The 22106-nt window shown below is 50.1% G+C and overlaps 1 protein-coding gene across 1 annotated transcript in view; it reads right to left on the bottom strand.

The window, feature by feature from the left end:
• CIMAP2 (ciliary microtubule associated protein 2) overlaps nucleotides 1-22106 on the bottom strand; it is a 30809-nt gene extending 8703 nt beyond the window's left edge. Inside the window, exons 1-9 of the mRNA XM_070786473.1 lie at nucleotides 21984-22106; nucleotides 19738-19825; nucleotides 19120-19284; nucleotides 18808-18930; nucleotides 12786-12923; nucleotides 12505-12648; nucleotides 10653-10814; nucleotides 9514-9621; nucleotides 6696-6829 (exon numbers count right to left, since the gene is read on the bottom strand). Of these exons, the coding sequence (XP_070642574.1) occupies nucleotides 6696-6829; nucleotides 9514-9621; nucleotides 10653-10814; nucleotides 12505-12648; nucleotides 12786-12923; nucleotides 18808-18930; nucleotides 19120-19284; nucleotides 19738-19825; nucleotides 21984-22033 (1112 nt within the window). The 5' untranslated portion in view covers nucleotides 22034-22106. The remainder of the gene's footprint in view (nucleotides 1-6695; nucleotides 6830-9513; nucleotides 9622-10652; nucleotides 10815-12504; nucleotides 12649-12785; nucleotides 12924-18807; nucleotides 18931-19119; nucleotides 19285-19737; nucleotides 19826-21983) is intronic.

The following is a 22106-nucleotide window of genomic DNA, read 5'->3' on the forward strand; positions in this document are numbered from 1 at the left end:
TTGCTGTTTGAGAATGAGAATGCCTCCATCCTGGCAAATCACAGCTAGATATATTCTTATATTTCATGTCATCTTCTCCTTTCTTGGGCTCTTATGCTAATTCATTTTTCACTTGATTGGAGTATATCCCCCAGTAATATTTTCAGAAAAGATATATTTGGTATACATCCCAAATCCCTGTGCATCTCTATTTGCACATGAATGATGGTTTGGCTACATAGAGAATTCTACAGCCTCAAGTCTTTTTCATGTTGTATAAACAGTGTTTTCTATCATTCATGTTTCAGAGGAGAGGCCCAAAATATGTCTGATTGCCTTTTATTTAGATTGTAGGTTGTCTTCTTAGGTCTCATATTTGTAAGATTTTTATTTTACCTTTGAAACTCAGAAATTTCACTACATTTTTAGTGGACTGAATGCATATATTAACCCCCATCCCTCCTGAAATCTCACTAAAACAGGAGTAAAGGAATACAAATTTGAAATCATGTACCCACAAGGACAAAAAGAATAGAAGCAGCAGCAGTAAGAATATTTTGGAAGTTGAAAAGCAGATGGAAGAACAGTAACTATGTTAACATACTCAAGAACGCTAAATCCCAAGGCAGCAGAAGTTAAAGCTAAGAATTCCCTCACTCCAAAAACCTAGGTACTGGCAGCGCCTGGTACCTCTGGCAGTGGGAGTGAAAGCAGAACCAAAACAGGGCTACTGATGGAAAGTCTGTGTAATATCAGCTTCCCTCTCCACTCTCTGCAGCCAGAGGAGAGCCCTTAATAAATGAAGACTGCAGAATTGATTCTCTGGAGACAGAGAAGTTCTCTGTACAGGATGACACCAGGCAGAGTCAATGTTATGAGTATCCTATTTATTAATAAAACAGGGAATCAAATGGGAGTTCGGTCACTAAATATTGAGACCTCTAGGTTCTTCTCCCCAGCATAAAGCTCTGGCACCCAGGTTTACATCTCCCAGAACTTTCTCTGGCCAAGGCCAAGAGGAAAACATCTAACATCACTGACATTGAAATTCCCCCAGTGAAAATACCCAGCTTGGTCACGTTACGGTTAAACCCACGAACAGGTGCTCCAGGAGAGAACGAAAACTGCCTCAGAGTCTTCAGCAGGATGTTCACTTGGACATGAGTGCACAGTTGAGGATCACCAGAGGGGCTTCCCTGGTCCAGCGGTTAAGAGTCCACCTTGCAATGCAGGGGACACCGGTTCAATCCCTGGTCCTGAAAGAGTCCACACGACTTGAGGCAACTAAGCCTGTGTGCCACAAGTACTGAGCCCACACTCTAGAGCCCCTGAGCCACAACTACTGAAGTTTGTGCACCCCAGAGCCCATGCTCTGCAACAAGAGGAGCCACTGAAATGAGAATACCGCACACTGCAACTACAGACTAGACCCCACCCTCCGCAACTAGAGAAAGCCCATGTGCAGCCACGAAGACCCAGTGCAGCCAATAAATAAATGAATTAGAAAAGTGATTACCAGATATTTGAGAACATTTTTTCGTATGGAAGACTGAGGCCAAAACAAACACACGGGGAAAAAAAGAGAGAGAGAGACAATGACAGAAAAACTTGTCTTAATAATATCTTCAAAGGATAATAAAGCATTGTGTCCATGAAATAAAAGTATGTTGTTACTAAAAGGAACATTCAGAAGACAAACATAACTCTTAGAAATTCAAATATGAACTCAGAAATGAAAACCTCAGTGAATGAATGAGAGAATATTTCTCGTCACCTGAAAACAGCTCAGTCGTACCCAGGGCAGAACCAAGAACAGACTAGGCTTTTCAAATGAACCAATAAATGAAACAGCATATAAAGAAATCTTTCTTCCCAATGTATGACCTACCTTCTGTGCCTCATGGCACAGTCCTCCATACCCAAGAGCCCAACTGAGTCAGGACTTCACGAACAATGAACTTGAGCCCCGGGGAGAATCATATACCAGCCTGACCATCAGACTCTCACAGGCATCTGCTGATTAGCTCCCATTCAGTAACATTCATAAGCCTTAATTATACCTGGCCATGTCCTATAGGGTATAAAGCATTCCCCTTTTACAGATGAAAAAACTGAGGTCTAAAAGACAAAGGTGACTCTTGGCTAGAGACAGGTCTACAAGGAGAACCCATAATTTGTGTGGTCAGCTTCAAGAGTTCCTGCTTTTGTTGTTGTTGTTTTTTATTCTAATGATAAAAGTCACGTTTATTTGGAAAAATTCAAACATTTCAGAAATAAAACAAGGCAGAATGCCAAAGACCCTCCAGGTTTAACTATGGTCAACATTTTGGGGCCTAGTCCTCCATAGTGCTATCTATGCATAGGGCAGTGCATTTTTAAAAAATAAGGTAAAATTCCTCTCTTTCCTTTATACATTTAATACGCCACTATAGTTGAATGTTAAACAATAACCACAAAAAGCAACTGGTGTTAAATGAAGCTAGTCAGAATCTCCAAGGTAGAAAAAAATGATTTGCTTGGAGTGGGGGAGAATTTTCTATTACAGTACAATCATTATATCATAAAACTAACCACATTTAGTGCATTCACACTGTTATGAGGATTTCTTTAAGTCTAATAAACAAAGCATTTCCAATAAAGGAGCCATTACCTTTAAAGACACTACTTTAAAAACATTTGCCAAAAATTCTCACTTTGGCAATGCATCTTTAATGGATTGTTATTCTATTTTTTTAAATATTCACACATACTTACTCTTTCAAACAAAGTTTATAATAAATTTATTCAATTCACCCTACCAACCCCCTTACAATTTGATAAAAATGGCATTAAATGTGTACATCAATGGGAAGAATTACTATTTTTCCAATATCATCTTTCCACCCATGAACATGGTATTCTCTCCAGTTATTCAGGCCTTTTTTTAATATCTTTTAGTAAAGGTTTTTTTTTTTTTTTTTCATTTAAGCCTTAAATATACTTATTAAGTTTATCCCAGTGCATTTTATTGTTTGGGTGCCTAATAGGAATGGAATCCTGTTCTTCTTCTCAATTAAGTTTTCTATTTGTTGTGGTATCAGAGGAAACTTTATACACATTACAGCACTAGCTTCCCTGGTGTTACAGTTTTAAAATGAACTCTTGGATTTCTTTAGGTAAACACACATATCATTATAAATTGTGATGATTTTGCTCCTTTATTAATATTTTTATTCCTTGTCTTACTATGTTTGCTAGAACCTCCAGAACAATGTTGAACATTCCCAGTGATATAAGCATCTCTGTTTTGTTCTTGACTTCAGGAGAAATCTTTAGTATTTTACTCTCACATTTAAAGTTTTTGACCTCCTCTTTCAAAGCTCCCACCCTCCCTCAGGACTCAACTGTCTCCCTATTTCTCTACAGTCTGTATCAAATATCTGTCTGAGTAGAAGCTTTTCCTTGGGTCTTTAGACAACAGAGGGTGGTTTAAGCCGTTGTGGTTTCTTTTCCTGGATCATGTGCATTTCCAGCCTCTGTAAAAACGTAACCCTTGTATTAACAAGACAGAATTCTGTCAAGGTACCGCAGAAGCTAAGGGCAAGGGAAGCCAGCACTTAAACATGCCTACAGAGTGTCATCCACAGGGCAGGGCGCATGTACATGCATGATCTTCTTTAACACTTAACGCAGACTCTACAATGTGGTAATTTTGTTCACTCTCACTTTTCAGATGAAAGTCTGTCTCCAAGTAACATGTCTCATGCCACATAGCTGTGTAGGAGACACAGAATTCTGAGCCAGGTTAAAAGGGAAATCCTATAACTCGCACAGGCCTAAATGTTGGGTGTTTTAACAGTGGTGAAGGGACAAATTTGTACCAGAAGGGAGGCAGATGTGCAGGGGGAGAAAGCTGAGGGTCCAGTGGGAGTGGGCCATCCTTCTCTCCTCTAGAGCCCTTTGCTGAGCAAACAGTATGTAGGATGGGGCTTTGCTGACAGGTTGCAGGGGAGGGTTGGCCTTGCCAGAATCAGAGCATCACACTCTTCCCAGCTCACCATCCCCCAAACCCTTACATGGGCACTGGTGTGTGGAAAGGGCCCTGAACTAGAAAGAAAGGCCTGGAGCCTAGCCCCAGCTCTATCACCATCAGCTGTGTGACCGTGGGCAAGTTGCTGCACTCTCAGGTCCTGGTTCAACACCTGTAGAAGAAGGCTAGCCACCTTGTTTAGAAAGGGCAACACACTTTTGCACACAAAAATAGTCCGCGTGGCTTTCAGTTAAACAAGGAAGATGAATCTGTGCATTTACCTCTATTCCTTCTTGCAATTCACTGAATGAACTATAAAGGAGTTGTTTTTAAACAGACGAGCAAGAAAGGGAGAAGAGGTATCAGGGGACAAGGATGTTTACAATTTCAAGGAAATGCAAAGTGCAGGGAGTCATGAGCAGAGCTGAGAGGGCCTAAGAGCAAGCTGCCTGCAGCAGGCAAGCCAATGAGAAGCTCGCCAGCTCCTGCCACAAACCCCAGAGACACCCGGAAATTAGAGCCACAAGTATCTCAAAACGCAGGAGCGAAACTGCTGAAAACAAGAGGAAAGTCAGACCTTCTGCACCACACACACTTCGCCCACCCAGCAGGAGGCTGGAGGGTTATTACTGAGAGAGCGAGTCAGGGTGGCAGTGGGGGAGCTCAGTGGATGGTGGGCAGACAGGCACTATAGTAAGAACAGAGGGAGTAGGTGAAGTCCATATACTGACTGGGACTCCTCAACCCTCCTTCCCTTAAACACCAGCAATCACATTCACCACCATCCCTACCCCTCAGGATATAGGATTCTTGTCTAGAGAAGCTAAAAGGTGCCACTGAAAATGCCTAGAAATATTGACTTCAGAGTCTCCCAATGAAATGACCAGATCCCCATCTTCGCTCCCAGTGAAGCCCTACCCAGACCCATAGCATTTCTTAGTGCTTTCTTCTCAAATATGAACAAGTGAAAGAAAAAAGGGGAACTGGGAAGAAGTGGAGACCATGCAGGGAGCAAAAGGAAAAGGAAAGAAGACTGTCATTGTCGTCCTTAAATGAAAGAACGCCCTGCATGCAGAACCAGGGGCTAGGAGAAGATAAAAATGCAATCCACACTGCACAAGAACCCTCGGAAACTTAAAAAGATGAGATTCAAATTTTCAAAAGGCAATAGCAGGGTCTGAAATGTTAAAAAAAAAAAAAAAGTAGGACAAAAAAGGCAGAAATAAGAAACAAGGAAAAAAAGAAGAACAGAGCATCAAGCCAGAATGTCTACCATTCATCTAAAAAAGAGAGGAGAGAACACAGAAGACAGGAAATCACCAAAGACAAAAACACAAAAAATTCTCCCAGAATAGAAGGTCCTAAGCTTCCAGAAGGAAGGAACGCATCAAGGACCCAAAACAATGGATGAAAATAAACTCACACTAGACCCATCATCTAAGACTTCCCTGGTGGCTCAAAAGGTAAAGAATCTGCCTGCAGTGCAAGAGACCTGGGTTCAGTCCCTGGGCTGGGAAGATCCCCTGGAGAAGGGAATGACTATCCACTCCAGTGTTCTTGCCGGGAGAGTTCCATGGATAGAGGAGCCTGGCGGGCTACAGTCCATGGGATCACAAAGAGTCGGACACGACTGAATAACTAGCACTTTCACACTTTTTTCAGACCTGTTATCATGAAATTTCAGTACACAAGGGACAGAGGGACAGAAAGAGGATCCCACAAACTTCCAGATAGGAAGGTGCAGGTTGCCTACAAAGGACAGGAAAACCAAGATGGCATTGAAATTGTTAACAACCACGCTTGAAGGTCGAAGGCAATGGAGCAAAGCCTTCAAAATTCTCAGGGAAAATTATTTCCAACTAAAGTTTTATTTCCAACCAAACTACTGATCAGCTGTGCAGGGAGGAAAAAGAATCTTTTTCAGGCATGCAGCCTATCAACAATGTCACCTCCCATTATCCTTTCTAAGGAAGCCATAAAAGCATGGGTGTCAATCAAGAAGGAAGACATAGGTCCACTTTGATTAAAGACACATATATATCTATATACAAAAGCTGGTTTTCCCTGAGAGATCTGGTCCCATGGAATATGGTCTTCATGCCCACACGAGAATTTCCAGCAATGGAATTTCCAATTCTTAAGTTCATGTTTATTCACCTTTTAACATTCCTGAAGTTGAGATTGCATGGCAACTGGTGGCACAGCATCTTAGTTTAGTAAAACATGGAGGCAGCTAACATTCACAGTTTGACAGTCAGCCATGGTATTTCATGCATATTTTTTCTTAGGTTTCCCAACTTCCTGAGATGAGTTTTACCAACCCCATTTTCAACACCAAGAAATAGATGCCCCATGGTGACGGCACTCAAGGCAATCCTAGACTGTGTGGGTTGTGGGTGAGGGAGTCCGTGTCCATCGAGTTCCTTTCCTCCTTACCACCAGCTATGGACAGAGTATCTCACAGTCCTCCACTCATTTGACAGCTGAGGGAAATGAGGCTCAGAGAGGTTGATTGATGTGCCCTACCTCCCACAGCCAGTACGCATCAGAGCTGGCATCTGAACTCTTTCCATTGCCACAGCTGTTTGGCTGGCCCTAGGGACAGCAGCTGTGTTCCCATGGGAACCAAGCATGAGCACACCCCCGCCCAGCCCAGAGTAAGCCCCTCCGTGCCCTGGCCCTCTGCTGGAGCTCCAGCGACACTCACTGCATGATCATCTCCCGCACTGGGTCCGAGGGGTAGCGCTTGGATCCACCCATGAACAGGGACCGGTATCGCTGCCGACAGTCCTTTGTCTCCAACAGCTGAGTGTTGAGGTAGCGACCCACCCCTACGGGGTTCTGCACCAGAGACAGGAGGCAGGACATTAGCAAGCTGGATGCCTGGCCTGGAGACTCAATCTCCAGTCTCCCCCCCGTCTCCCTATTCCATCTGTTACAGATTGAATTATGTTCCCCAAAGAGATAGGTGGAGTCCTAACCCCCAGTACCTCAGAGTGTGAGCTTATCTGGAAATAGCTACAGGTATTACCGGCTAAGATGAGCTCATACTGGAGTAGGGTGTGTCCTTCCTCCAATGTGACCAGTGTCCTCATAAGCAGGGACACACAGTGGGGAGATGGCCATTCAAAATGGAGGCAGGGTCTGCAGCAAGGCATTTACAAGCCAAGCAGTTCCAAGCATCACCAGCCACCACCAGCAGCTTGAAAGAGGGCAGGAAGGATCTCCCCTACAGGTTTCAGAGGAAATGTGGTTCTGTCGATACCTGGATTTCAGACTTCTGGCTCCCAGAACTGTGAGAGGGTAAATTTCTGTTGTTTCAAGCCATCTGGTTTGTGATACTTTGTTATGGCAGCTTTGCTACCTTATGTAGGAAGTTAATACCCCATCCCTTGGACTGCAAGGAGATCCAACCAGTCCATTCTAAAGGAGATCAGTCCTGGATGTTCTTTGGAAGGAATGATGCTAAAGCTGAAACTCGACTACTTTGGCCACCTGATGCGAAGAGTTGACTCACTGGAAAAGACTCTGATGCTGGGAGGGATTGGGGGCAGGAGGAGAAGGGGACGACAGGGGATGAGATGGCTGGATGGTATCACCGACTCGATGGACGTGAGTTTGAGTGAACTCTGGGAGTTGGTGATGGACAGGGAGGCCTGGCGTGCTGCAATTCATGGGGTCGCAAAGAGTCGGACAGGACTGAGCGACTGAACTGAACTGAACTGAATACCCCATCCCACCCAGAAACTTGGGTTGTAGGTATAAGAAGCCCTCGTGGAGAGGTTCAGAGGGGAGATGTTGCCTGTCCATTGTGACTAGTGAGGGCAGGAGGAAGGCAGGACAGGAACCCGCTATCCGTACAGAATCTGTCCCAAGGTCAGACTGGGTCTCCAAGTGATGACCCTCCCCCTGTAGGAGGTGCAAGCTGGAGGTGAGAAAAGGAAGACGTGGAGCCTTGACTGGCTCGACCTCACAAGAACAGAATAGGGCAGGGGGTACTGGCACACGGGGGCCGAGATATCACTGGGAGATGAAAAGGTGGAGCAGAGGGGGAGAATTGGGGTCTGGGGATGCGAGATGGGGCAGGAAGAGCTTAGTGGCAAGATGTTCCCAGGGAAACCTGGAGAAATACACAGCTTAAAAATACACAGCTGCAGAGAGCGGAGGGGCAGGGGGTGGCGCCAGCCACGCGGGAGCAGCAACCATGTCAGTTTCAGGAAGCTGTTCTGGGCCAGAGAAGCCCTGGGTTGTTTTTTTTCTAAAACCAAGGCTTTTCCTTGTCCTAAACTGTAATAATGCGTCTGATTTTGGTTTCCTCGAGAGCTATATTTCTGTCCGTCACCTGTGTACTGGCCCCTCTGTTTCCCACTCTGGCCCACTCCTCACTCCCACTCCCCCAGTCTTTTTGGAGTTTGTGACGCTAATTTGAAATGGACAGTGTTCTCTTGAGAGCACGTGAGGTTGTTAAATTCCCGCTAGACATTTTTCTAACATGGCTCTAAGGTCCTTGTTGCCATTTGTGATAAGTGATAGGTAATTTATTGGAAACGTGCATACATTTATATTCAGAGGAAATTATAGTTTGCACTGTCTATTAAAAGATCTTGACTGATTTAAAAAAAATACCCAGCTGTTTGGAAACAGGCAAAACTAACCTGTGCTAATGGAAGTCAGGACAGGAACCACCTGATGGGGACAGAGGTTGAGGGGGTGGCCCTGGGGGGCTGAAAACGTTCTTCAACCCTCTGGGGGACCATTGCACAATGAGTCCATTTTGTGACCTGTCGTGGAGCTACTCATTTAGGACTCGTGCTCATTTCTTTATGGTTATCAGACCACAGGAAAAGGCGGGCTTGGAAAGTGAAGGGCAGGAATGAGAAACAGAATACTCAATGCCATCTAGCAAATGCAGAAGGCCGGCACACGAGCTCAAGAGTGTGGCTGTCTTACAGGAACACCAACAAGCTGACAATGACATCTTACACGCGGGGCGGCTGCCACTGGTGGGGAGGGGAGAAGGGTCAGGAGGGCCCTTGATTAACCGGAGACGAGAAATGGGCCAACTCCCTCAGGTATCCCTGAGGCCCCAAGACAAACACAAAGACAATGGAGGGAGCATTCCCCTGGAAAATAAGAGTGTGATGGTTCTGGGTGATGTCCATTAGCACAGTGGTTCTCCAACTGGTCCCTGGAACAAGCACTATCAGCAAGGCCTGAGAACTCATTAGAAATGCATGTTCCTGGGCCCCGCTCCAGGCTTACTGAATCAGAAGCTCTGGTTTGCAGCCCAGCCATCTGTATTTTAGGAAGCCCTCCAGGTGATGCTAATGCCCACCCAAGTTTGAAAAACCACTGCCTTAGAGCAATGAGACAGCGGGGGTACGTGTTAGTCACCAACCTGGTGGGAAAAGCAGGTGGGATCCACTCCCTCGGAGCATCAGTTTCCAGGGCTGCCTGGAGAGGGTTCCCTGCCCCTCACCGTGTGCCCCCCACAAAGACCTACTCGCCCAGTTTCCCATGATCACCTGGTAGGCCTTCGCGCCTGTCCGCTTGGAGGACAGCAGGAAGGGAGGCTGGCTGGTGCGTTTGCACTCCTTCTCTGGAGGAAGCCACATACCAGGACCAGATGTAGCCTAGGAGAGAGGAATGAAGGCTGGAAGCTTGAGAGGGCAGGCGCTGGTCAGCCTGGGGCCAGGGCAGGTGACCTCACCTACCTGGCAGCCCTGGGCCTGGAGCCAAGAATACTGGGAGGCACCCAGCTACCCCCAACTCACCTGGAGCCCATTCTCTAGGGGTGAAGGGGCCCTGCGGTGCCCTCATGACCCCTGCTACCCGCTCTGTCCCTGCCCATCAGCCTGACACCTCTTTCCAGATTCCCGGGGTGGGGGCCCTCCGGGTCTGGCAGGGTCCAGAGAGGTGTTCCAGAACCCAGCCTGGGGAGCGGAAGCCACTCAGACTTTGGAGCTAGTTGAGCTGGGCTCCACTCCCAGCTCCTTTTCCCCTTTGCTGGGAGCCTGGGCAAATCCCTTCTGATCTCTGGGCCTGTTTTCTTTCATGAAATGTAAAAGACAATCCCTTCCTCAAGGAGGCTGAAAGGTGCCTGGCCCAGAGCAGGTATTCAGGAAGTATTGGTACCCTTGCTCATTCCTCTCCACCCCCTCACCTTCCCAAGCCCTCAGCGATCTATGGGGGGCAGACCATGCGTGGGGGTCAACTAAAGTCCAGAAGCTACTCAGATCACTGGCTGCTGAGCCCTCAGAGAGGAGCCCACCACTCCTCTGAACGGAACAGGTGTGTGCTTCTTACACTCAGCCCACCTCCAGATTTCCCCTCATCCTCTCTGCAGGGGAGAGAGGGGCAGAAATGCCCGCTGAGCACTTCCCGGCTGCCAGGCTCCTTGCTAGAAACAGTAGTACTAACCTCATTGAATTCTCACAGCCACCTGGTCACTCTCACGGGACAAGTGTGTAAACCAAAGCTCAGAGAGTGAGAGAGACTGACCCATTGAGACCAGTGAGTACCAGACCAGGATTGGGAACTAGGTGAGTCTGGGACCCAAACCTGGGCTTTCCCCTGAAATAGCCACCTCCATCCCACCCTGCCTCTGCATAGGGAGTCCCCTTCCAAGAAAAGAGGGAAGGAAGGCCACTGCGGGGACACTGACTAGTTTTCGGGGGCACTGGCTAAGGGTGGTCCAGTAGATTCTTTCTGTAGGGGTTTGCGGGTTGCGAGGAACTTTTGAAAAAACTCCACGCCTCTTATTGTGATGCAGGTTAAGTTCCTCCACGAAGCTCTGGAAATTCGTCAGTTCCTTGGGTCTTTTTTTCTGAGAAACAGAGGGGGATAAAAGAGATCTGTTATGCCAAGAAAAGTAAGGTCTGTGTTTCCAGAGCCTCCCCACAGAGACAAGCAGGGGGTCCAGCCGGTGGCGGGGCAGGCAGGTGGGGGTCTCTAACAGCCCCTCCTGTGTGCTACACCCTGCAGCCCAGCTTGCCTTCATCTACTTCTTCCACTTGCTTCGTGGACATTTACTGACATTTATTCTAAGCAGGAGCGATAGTCCAAATACATACAAACCAGTGTGATGGGGGAACACTCAGGATTCTTAGGGCAGTGGAACTACTCTGTATGACACCATAATGGTGGATACATGTTATTATACATTTATCCAAACCCATAGAACACACAACACCAAGAGTGAACCCTAACATAAGCTATGGACTTCAGGTGATAATGTGTCCATGTAGACTCATTGTCTGTAACAAATATTCCCCTCTGGTGTGGATTACTGATAGTAGGGGGCTGTGCATGTAGGGGGTGCAGAGGACATATGAGAACCTGTACTTTCTGCTCAGTTTTGCTGTGAACCTAAAACTGCTCTTGAAAATGCCTATTTTTTCGATAACACAAAATCTTATCCTGTGGACCGGGCATTGGCTGTAGGGCCTGAGGAGGGTCCAAGGACCCTGCTATGCTGTGCAGGACACCTTATCAGCTGGTCATCAGGAGGACTGGGAGGCCACAGGGAGAAGCCAGGTTGCAGGGAGGGGCCAAAAGTATTTCAGCATTTCACCACCACCCACCACCCCTCACATCCTAGCGCTCCTGATGCCTTGATCGTAGGCTCCACCTCCTGCTAACACTCTGCCTAGTTTTCACTTGTGATTGTGTTTCTTTTTGCATTAAAATGTAAGTACCACAGGGGGAGGTTCCCCTGCAGCTAGACAATTACCTGGACCAAGGTACACATGAGTTACATGTGTAACAGGGAGTTAGATAAAGTGAAAGTGTTAGTCGCTTAGTCGTATCCAACTCTTTGTGATCCCATGGACTGCAACCCGCCAGGCCCCTCTGTCCATGGAATTCTCCAGGCAAGAATACTGGAGGGGGTTGCCATTCCCTTCTCTAGAGGATCTTCCCAACCCAGGGATAGAAGCTGTGTCTCCTGCAATGCAGGCAGATTCTTCCAGTTGCTATGAAAGCAAAGCCCAGGGTGCTAGGGAATCACATAACAGGATTTGGTGGGTGCAGGAAATGGTTGCACCAAGCTAAAATTCTACCTCAGTTTCTTCTCTTGACCCTCCAGTTCTCTGCCACTAACCCAGACAGCTTAGCTGGGTCTGCGGTGGCTGGAAGTGTTTGTAAAACAGCAGGACACCCAGGCTGCACCATCCAGGTCTCAGCAGGCCTGGTGGCCTCCAGGCCTGGCACTGTGACCACTTGCATCTCCTCTGTAGTTCACGCTGGTGCAGACAAGAAGGGACTGGTGGTGAAGCCAGACAGCGTCCCGGGGTTCAAATCCCGGCTCTGCCTCTTCCAGCTGCGTGGCTAGCCTCAATCTCCCCATCTAACACAAAGAGCCTTATCCCTCCGTTGCTGGGAATGGGGAGTGAGCAGGATATGGGGAGGGCCCCCTGTTCCCCCACCTCCCCCTCGCAGAGCCTGGCACACAAGGTGCTGTGGATGAGCGAGGCTGGTCTTCCTGCCGGGGAAGGCACAGCCCGTCTGGCACACACCTGCACAGAGTAATGTCCGTAAGGCTGGGGCTTGCTTCGGTCACCAGAGAAAATGTCGTAGGGGCCACGGGTGCCCGTGATTTTTGCCAGGCACACTTCGATGCCACTTTTAAAGGTGTACGTGCCCGGTGCCAGACCACTCCCCTGGAACAGAACACAGAGGACAATCCCTACAGGTACATCACCCTCTTGGGGCCTCAGGTTCCCCATCTGCCCTGGGACTCCCCCCACCCAGGGCTGTACAGGAAGCTGGGTGAGGCCTGGCCAGGTGAGGGGGATACCTGATGAGCCAAGGGGGGCGGCTTGTTGGCCATTCTGCACATCAGGCCCTCGGAGTGAGACCGGTTCCAGGCACTCTCCTCCAGCTTCGTGAATGGGTTGCCCTTCTCCCCATAATTTCCAGGCCCTGGATAGTAGTTCTGGGGGTGGGGGAGGGATACAAAGGCCATTAGTCCCACTCCTTGTGCTACTGTGTGCACCTGAGGGAGAGATGCCCCCCAGAGGGGAACGGGATTGTCAGAGACCCTGCATGTTAACTGCCTTCCAGAAACACACAGCACTGTGGGCCTGCGGGCCTCTGCCACCGCTCAAGACTTCAGTTCCGAAATTCAGATTCTCGAGACTTCCCTGGTGGCACAGCAGATGAGAATTCACCTGCGAGTGCAGGGGACGCGGGTTCCATCCCTGGTCCCGGAAGATCCCACATGCTGCGGAGCAACTAAGTCTGTGCACCGCAACTACTGAGTCCTTGGGCTGCGACTGCCGAAGCCCGTGCACCTGGAGCTTGCGCTCCACGGCAAGAGAAGCCGCTGCAGTGAGAGGCCTGAATACCACAACCAGAGAGAGCCTGCACACAGCAAAGACTCAGCACAGCCACAAAAAATAAGAAATAAAAAAGCTCAGATTCTTCCCTGAGGCCCCACTAGTCTGTCCAACTTATCCCTCACAGCTCCCTTCCTAGGTCTGACACTTCAGCTAAAGTGAGGTTCTTGCTGGTCCTCAAACATACGCAGTCTGCCAAACTCCCTGCCTTTGCTTGCTTGTGCCGTTACTGCCACCCTTCCTGTCTTCTTGACCTTGGAAGATTCTAGTCCTGCAAAGTCAGCTCAAATGTCGTCTCTCTTGAGAATGAAGCTATCCTTCCCCTATCCCCAGACAGCCACTTGCTTTGGTGATCTCAGAAATCCCATCCATTATACATACCCCGGTGTCGTAGCCCTGCGTTTACATGAATGGGTTTTCCACTGTTCTGTGAACAGTGCTGTGACCTGGGGGTATCTGGAGTCCCAGGTTCGAATCCTGGCCCCTCTGCTTCCTAGCTGAGTGATCTTGGGCATGCCACTTAAAGACCCTCCTTAGCCTCATGGTCCATATTGTAAGCACAGGGACAATGGTACTTTCTTCCAGGGTAATGAAAATGAAAGGAAATAATGTCATTAGAGCCTCCTGCACATTCTCAGCCCATAGCACATGCCAATATCTGATAGTCAGAGTCGGGTGGCTATCTTGACAGAGGGGGTTGGGGGAGTGGAAGTGGTGGAGAAAGAGGTAAGAGAGGTTGAGAACTGGTCATGGGTGGAATGAACATCTGGGTCGGAATGACCCTGGCTGCAACAACTGCCAGGGTCAGAGGTATGGCCTTTCTAGGTGTAATGAAGAGAGCCACCCTGCAGGGTAGGTGGGTAGACGGGTGGGTGGGTGGGTGGGAGAGGGGCCATCTTTGGGTAAAGATCTGGCAGGATGTTTGCTGCTGCATTGCATCTTTTAGCCACACGGAGTCACTGCTGCTCCACAGATGATGGCTCAGCCCTGCCTCCCTCCAGCCCCTGGAACCTCCCGGAAAGCAGCCCAGAACTAAGCCAGGCAGAGAGAACAGGGAGCTTTGCTGGGAGAGTCAGGCCACAGAGGGCATCAGATTTGTTCACCCTCAGAGGAGCAAGACTGCTCTTTGCCTTCTTCCAGGACCCAGGGTTTCCAGGTGTGTTCAGGAGAAAAGCCCCAAAGTAGGAAGGTGGGTCCTGGCATCAAGCATTAGGTGCTTTACAAGCCTTAACATCTTGGCCCTAGAAGCAACCTGATGAGATCGGATCAGTGCCACTGCAATCAACGGATGGGGAAACTGAGTCTCAGAGAGGGAAACCTTGTGTCCAAGGTCCCCCCTTGGAAAGGGGTGTGTGTGCGTGCTAAGTCGCTGCAGTCGTGTCTGACCTCTGTACAGCCCCATGGACTGCAACCTACCAGTCCCTTGGTGCTGACAAAAGGGACTAGCGGTGAAGCCAGACAGCATTCCGGGGTTCAGACCCCATCTCTGCCCCTTCCAGCTGCGTGGCTAGCCTGAGTCTCCCCGTCTAGCACAAAGAGCCTTATCCTGCCCTTGCTGGGAGTGGGGAGTGCTGTTACTGCCACTCTTCCTGTCTAAGGCAAGAATACTGGGGTGGGCTGCTGTTTCTTTCTCCGGGGTATCTTCGCGACCCAGGGATCAAGCCCAGGCCTCTTACATCTCCAGCATTGGCAGGTGAGTTCTTTACCACTAGCGCCAGTGCAAGGGTTTTACCTTCTAAATCCATGTGTGATCTTTCTGATCCTCTACTGTTTCCCAGACAGTGAGCATCATGACCTCTGGGGAGAACTTAGACGTGAGGGTCATAACAAAGCAGCAAGAGCAGCAGGAGCTCAGAGGCCAAGAAGAGCCCAGGGCTGGCACTCTGTCAACAAAGCGCCACCTCTCCCTTTGACCCTTCAGGATCAGAGGTGCAGTAACACATGTGGGCTGATGTAAACGCCCCTGATTTTAGCTAGAATGTTGTTTCAGGCCTTTGGGAACCTAAGCAGGAGTGATTAATTCTGGGGGGGAGAGGTGTGTGGGAATGGAGAAATTGTCACTTGTAATTTTTTTCAGCTGGACCATGAAGAAGAAGAAGGATCCCAGAAGATGAACGGGGAGGGACAGGTCCCCCAGGTAGAGGGGGCAGGAAGAGCGCCTTTGAGACAATGGGAGAGGTACGCTAGAAGAGAGTGGGATGGCCCTGAAAGCCAAGCAGGGTGTCCAGACTTGATTCTGAGGTATGGGTGGGGGGGTGCTTAAGAAGGTGCACAGCAAAAATAAATAAATAAAAAACAAGTATGATGCTGTTGGAGAAGGCAATGGCACCCCACTCCAGTACTCTTGCCTGGAAAATCCCATGGATGGAGGAGCCTGGTGGGCTACACAGTCTGTGGGGTCGCTAAGAGTCGGACACAACTGAGCGACTTCACTTTCATTTTTCACTCTCATGCATTGGAGAAGGACGTGGCAGCCCACTCCAGTGTTCTTGCCTGGAGAATCCCAGGGACGGGGGAGCCTGGTGGGCTGCTGTCTATGGGGTCGCACAGAGTCGGACACGACTGAAGTGACTTAGCAGCAGCATGATGCTGTCTCAAGGGAGGAAAAAAAAGGAAGAGGGTGGTGGGAGGGTGGGGCCTGGGAAAGAGGAGCCGAGGAGAGAAACTGATGAAGGGACCCCAAAGCTGGGAATCCTGGTGTCCCCACAGCCCAGGGAATGCAGAGCGTACTAGGAGGGGGATGGAGGCAGATCCCAGGCCAGCAGAGAAGGCGTTGACTTTGCAGGGTGTGGCTCATCAGCCCTATCCTCTCTGGGGAAGGATTCACAGGCCCTCAAGCAGGCACCCAGAGCTTTGACCTTGGCACTGGGGAGGCCCCCACGGGGAAGTCAGCAGCCTGTACAGGTGGCATCTGTAGGCCTGTCCCACCAGCAGTGGGGGTATGACTGCAGGGACCAGAGGCCAGAGGAGGCCAGTCCAGGACTCACAGCAAGATGATAGTGAGAAAAGCAGGCCTTGGATGTGAGCTCCCCCTGCTCAGTGCCCCCTCCTTGAAACTCACTGTCTGGCCCTGAGCCCAGGAGGGCAGCTCAGAGAAATCCCGCAGGGCCTAGTGAGTTACCGCAGCAGCAGATATGGGGACCAGAGGGGAGGAGAGACAGCCGGAAGGGAGGGACAGGCCATGGGACCTTCACCTGCTCAGCCAGCCCTCCCAGAAGCCCCAGTGTTGAGGACCAGGAGGAAACAGCCAGCATCTGATCTGTTCCCCCAAATCCTCTGCCTTCAACAGGGCTGGGCTCTGACATCAGACCTTGTCCTCCACATATCGTCAAGGGACAACGCAAGTGAATCAAGTGCAGTGGTTATACGTGGAGACCTTGGATTCAATCCTGCCTCTGCCACTGAGTAGCTCTGTGACCGAGGGCAGTCACTTAACCTCTCTGTGCTCATTTTCTGTCTGTAAAGTGGAGATGATAGTGCCTGCTTCATAGGTTGTTGTGAGGACTACATTAATTAGTATACTCAGGTGCTAGAACGGTGCCTGGCACGTGTCGAGTGCTGTGTTAGTGTCAGCTATTATTGCTGTAGATTTGAAGGTAGTGACTCATTTTTCAATGCCTCCAGACAGCCCCTCTCCTACAGGGCAGTTACAGCTTCTGCACCTGAGGATGCATGTGTACATCCCCTGAACGGGGCAACGAATAATCTCCAGGCTCCATAGGAGTTTTCACGGTGAAGAGGTGTGGAGGAAAGGCCCTGCCTTTGTGGTTGGACATCCCCCCTCCTTGCCTGCTTGGCCCACTGGGGCAAGACGTTATCTTCTCTGAGCCTCCAAGGACTGGTCTGGAGTGGTTATAAAAAAAAAAAATCAAGAGTGTTTCAGAGAATGGGTACTTAGCAGGCAGGTGTGCCCTTAGTACACAAAGACCTACCTCGTGCCTACTATGTGCCAGGTGCTGCCAGGACCAGGGAATTCTGCAACGAATCAACCGGGCAGATGTGTCCACCCTTGGGGGCTGCTGTGCTCTGGGAGGAAGACACACTAAACACAGCCACAGTCGGGGCTCCTGGGACAGGGTGGCATCTCACAGGGTCAGGTCAGACCTTGGAGCTGAGAGCTGAGGGGGGTGGAGGGAGCCCTTAGGTGAAGGGGCTGCGGGAGGAGGAACAGCATTGCTGGTAGGGGAAGAGCAGGAGCAAAGCCCCCGTGTTGAGAGCTCATGGCACACTGAGGAGGGAGGAGGATGGGGTGTCCAGCACAGCATGGGGGCCGGGGAGGGGGGCAGTGCTGGCAGTGTGGGTGTGACCCCATCTCTGCCCTTGCTGCCTTATAGAGGCAGTGCCCACTCAGTGTCCTCCCCCCATGAGATGGCCATCCCTACCCACATAACACCATGCAGCCCTCCTGCCACCCCCACCTCTCACCACCATCACCTCCTATCTGAATGCCTCCAACCACCCCCCAACATCAAACCCTTCTCCACTGTCCTCCAGCAGCACCTGGAATCAAACCTGGGGCCTCCACCTTGTCAAAGGTCCTCATGTCTGGGTCCTCACCCCTCTGCTCTCGCCTCCTCCACCCTGACTCACAGATTCCATGAGTCTCCATTGAGCACCTACACAGATTTGGCTCAAATGCCACCTCCTTCCAGAGGTCTTCCCTGCTGCTGCTGCTGCTGCTGCTAAGTCGCTTCAGTCGTGTCCGACTCTGTGTGACCCCATAGATGGCAGCTCACCAGGCTCCCCCGTGCCTGGGATTCTCCAGGCAAGAACACTGGAGTGGGTTGCCATTTCCTTCTCCATTACATGAAAGTGAAGTCGCTCAGTCGTGTCCGACTCTTCACAACCCCATGGACTGCAGCCTTCCAGGCTCCTCCGTCCATGGGATTTTTCCAGGCAAGAGTACTGGAGTGGGGTGCCAGGTGCCATTTATAGGGTAGTCAGGGAAGACCTGCCCTATAAATGGCACCTCCATTACTCGTTCTCTCCCTGTCTCATTTTCCCTCATGGCTCAGATTATATGTGATTTGCTTCTTTGTACTATTGTTACTACCACTAGGACCAGAGCTCCATGGGGGCAGGGACCTTGTCATTGTCACTGCTGGAACCCCAGGGCCTAGAACAGTATGTGGCACTAGAGGGCGCTCCATCATTATTTGCTGGATAGATGGCTATAGAGATGGATGAGTTTGCTGCACGCCTACTGTGTGCCTGGCTTTGTGTTGGTGACTCAAAGATGAACCAGACCCTTTCTTGCCATCAGAGAGCTCCTGGTCTGGTGGGGGAGACAATAGGACCCTACGACAGCCAGTGGGCTCAAAGAGGTGGTGCTGGAAGCAGAGGGGCTCTGGGGTCTCAGAGGAGAGCCTAGCCAAGCCTGGCAAGGAGACCATAGGTGAAAGTGTGCTTCCAGCCCCAGCCAGGTGCATGCTCCAGAGGAGACAGTGGGAGGGCTCCCACTCCACATATGAGAACACCTACCCCAATGAGTCCTCGGAAGCGAATCTCCCCAGAGCTGAGCAGCCCACGAGTGCTGCCTGGTTTTGACTGCAGCTCTTCTAGGAAGTCTTTGAAGTTGTAGGAGCCAGGCCCCAGCTTTTCCTTCTGCCCCAGGAGAACAGAGAAGAGGTAAGAACTTTACACCCGTGTCCATGTGGGCAGGAGCCCAGGGGATGGTGTGTTCCTTAAAGGAGGAGCTCTACCTGGGCATGGAAGGACACTGCAGGCCACCCTAGGGCTGCACGGGAGGACCCGGTGCCCGGGACGGGCGGGATGGGGCCCCAGGGGCCTCACCTGCTGCCGCTTCTCTTTCATGATGGCCTGGTACTGGAAGTGGGGCAGCTGGGTCAGCCGGGTGGCTTCCTGGGCCTTGGCCCAGCCTGTGCCCACCTCTTTCTTCAGTTTCTCGTTGCTGAAGCAGGTCTCCTTAAAGCCATAGGTCCCAGGTCCTATGTGGGACTGAGCCAGAATGGAGTCAGAGCGGGGCCAGGCGCACCCACCAGTCCATCCGCAGAGCAAGTCCTTGCCATGCTGTCACCCTGACCTGAGAATGGACAGGCAATGCCTGTGGGGCCCCTCCTGCAGCCCCCAGCCTGGCACTCAAGGTGTGACCCTGACATCCTCTGTCAATAGCCCCCTTGCACTTCAGAGAGGGCCCATGGCCAGTCTGTGCAAGAGCTGCCAGTGGAACCCACTGTCTCTGTGGTTCCAACCCACACTCTTTTCATTACAGTCTTGTGTTTATCAAACACCTTGAGAGCCCAGCTCTGAGCCAAGCCCTGAGCTGTGGGCTGAGGCACCGAGGGGTGTGAGACATGCCCCTTTCACAGCTGAGCTCATCTGCCATGGTGGGGGACTCAGAGGGACAGTGCCCAGACCACGTGGGAGAGTCAGGAAGCTGGGCAAACTTACCACGTCCACAGAGTAAACCCTGGAGTAAGGAGCTTCCGTGAAGGTGCTTAGCTTCTTCTGGTTGGGATAAACAGCAGAGACATCAAACCTGGGAGGACAGACACCCAGTGAAAGGCGCCCAGCCCTGATGAGGGAAGACTAGGGGGCAAGGAAGGGAGTTGGTGTCCCAGGGGAGGTGACTTTGGAGCTGGCCCATGAAAGATGAGATGAACAGGGCTGCTGCCTCCTCTTGGCCTTTGTACTTCTGTTCCCTCTCCCTAGACTCCACCCTAGTCTGGTCACCTACCCCCTGCTGAGGACCTTCACTCAAAAGTCACCTTCTCAGTGCAACCCCACCCCCGCTCCAGCACCTACCAGCTCGTCCTCCCCACTGTCTGTTTTTCCATAGCCCTTATCACTATCTAGTACTTTATATATTTTTCTTTCTTTTTGCTTATTATCCATTCCAGCCACCTCTCCCATAAGAAGGCAAGCTCATGAGCAAGGGTTTTGCTATTTTGTTGTTTCATTCCCAGATGCTAGAACTGACCCTGGCACATAGTAGGTGACATTTATATAGAGATATAGATATAAACATAGATATAGATGGGGCTTCCCAATAGCTGCAGTAGTAAAGAATCCACCTGCTAACGCAGGAGATGCATGTTCCATCCCTGGGTCAGGAAGATCCACTGGAAAAGAAAATGGCAACCCACTCCAGCATTCTTTCCTGGGAAATCCCCTGGACAGAGAAGCCTGGGCAGGCTACTGTTCATGAGGTCGCAAAGAACTGGACACCACTGAGCCACTAAGCACAGCATAGTGCATATATATATATGGTATACCCAAGATATATATATGGTACACCCAAGATATATATATATATATATATATATCTTGGGTACACCAAGATGCTCCTGAGAAATCTGTATGCAGGTCAAGAAGCAACAGTTAGAACTGGACATGGAACAACAGACTGGTTCCAAATAGGGAAAGGAGTACATCAAGGCTGTATACTGTCACCCTGCTTATTTAACTTATATGCAGAGTACATCATGAGAAATGCTGGGCTGGAAGAAGCACAAGCTGGAATCAAGACTGCCAGGAGAAATATCAATAACCTCAGATATGCAGATGACACCACCCTTATGGCAGAAAGTGAAGAAGAACTAAAGAGCCTCTTGATGAAAGTGAAAGAGGAGAGTGAAAAAGTTGGCTTAAAACTCAACATTCAGAAAACTAAGATTATGGCATCCAGTCCCATCACTTCATGGCAAATAGATGGGGAAACATTGGAAACAGTGGCTGACTTTATTTATTTATTTATTTTTTGGTGCTCCAAAATCACTGCAGATGGTGATTGCAGCCATGAAATTAAAAGACGCTTGCTCCTTGGAAGAAAAGTTATGACCAACCTAGACAGCATATTAATAAGCAGAGATATTACTTTGCCAACAGAGGTCCATCTAGTCAAAGCTATGGTTTTTCCAGTGGTCATGTATGGATGTGAGCGTTGGACTATAAAAAAAGCTGAGCACCAAAGAATTGATGCTTTTGAACTGCGGTGTTGGAGAAGACGCTTGAGAGTCCCTTGGACTGCAAGGAGATCCAACCAGTCCATCCTAAAGGAAATCAGTCCTGAATATTCATTGGAAGGACTGATACTGAAGCTGAAACTCCAATACTTTGGCCACCTGATGCAAAGGGAGACTAATTAGAAAAGACCCTGATGCTGGGGAAGACTGAAGGCAGGAGGAGAAGGGGACAACAGAGGATGAGATGGTTGGATGGCATCAGTGACTCTGTGGACGTGAGTTTGAGTAAGTTCCAGGAGTTGTTGATGGACAGGGAAGCCTGGTGTGCTGCAGTCCATGGAGTGGCAAAGAGTCGGACATGACTGAGCCACTGAACTGAACTGATACCCAACATACATATCATACATATGAATGAAGAAAGACACCTGGGCTGAAATTCTACGCACGATTTTTTGGCTGAGTGACCTACTATGGGACAGGCCACTTGGTCTCTCTGAGCAGCACATAGTAGGTCCTTCAGAAAGGATTTTAAACAACTTAACAGGATAATTAAAGGACTCTGGGCAGGGAAACGCAGAACCTGGAGGCGGATATAAAGTCCCGCCGGGCCACCCCTGACTGCCAGCCCTCCCCCCTTTTCACTCCCTGTCCCCAGGCTCCAGCCCTCTTTCATAGGCCCTCCAGTCACAGCCCCTCTTTCCCGCTCCCCACCCACCTCCGACCCCACCCCACCTGTGGCTCTGCACCCCGAAGGGCGCGCCGGTGAACCACTTGGTGGCCATGATGCTAGCCTGCCCCCTCGCGGCGAAGTCCTCGCAGGACTCGGGCCGTGGGACTCCTCCGCGGCGCCAGCCT

Source organism: Bos indicus, chromosome 3 (assembly GCF_029378745.1).
Source record: "Bos indicus isolate NIAB-ARS_2022 breed Sahiwal x Tharparkar chromosome 3, NIAB-ARS_B.indTharparkar_mat_pri_1.0, whole genome shotgun sequence".
NCBI classification, from domain to species: Eukaryota; Metazoa; Chordata; class Mammalia; order Artiodactyla; family Bovidae; genus Bos; species Bos indicus.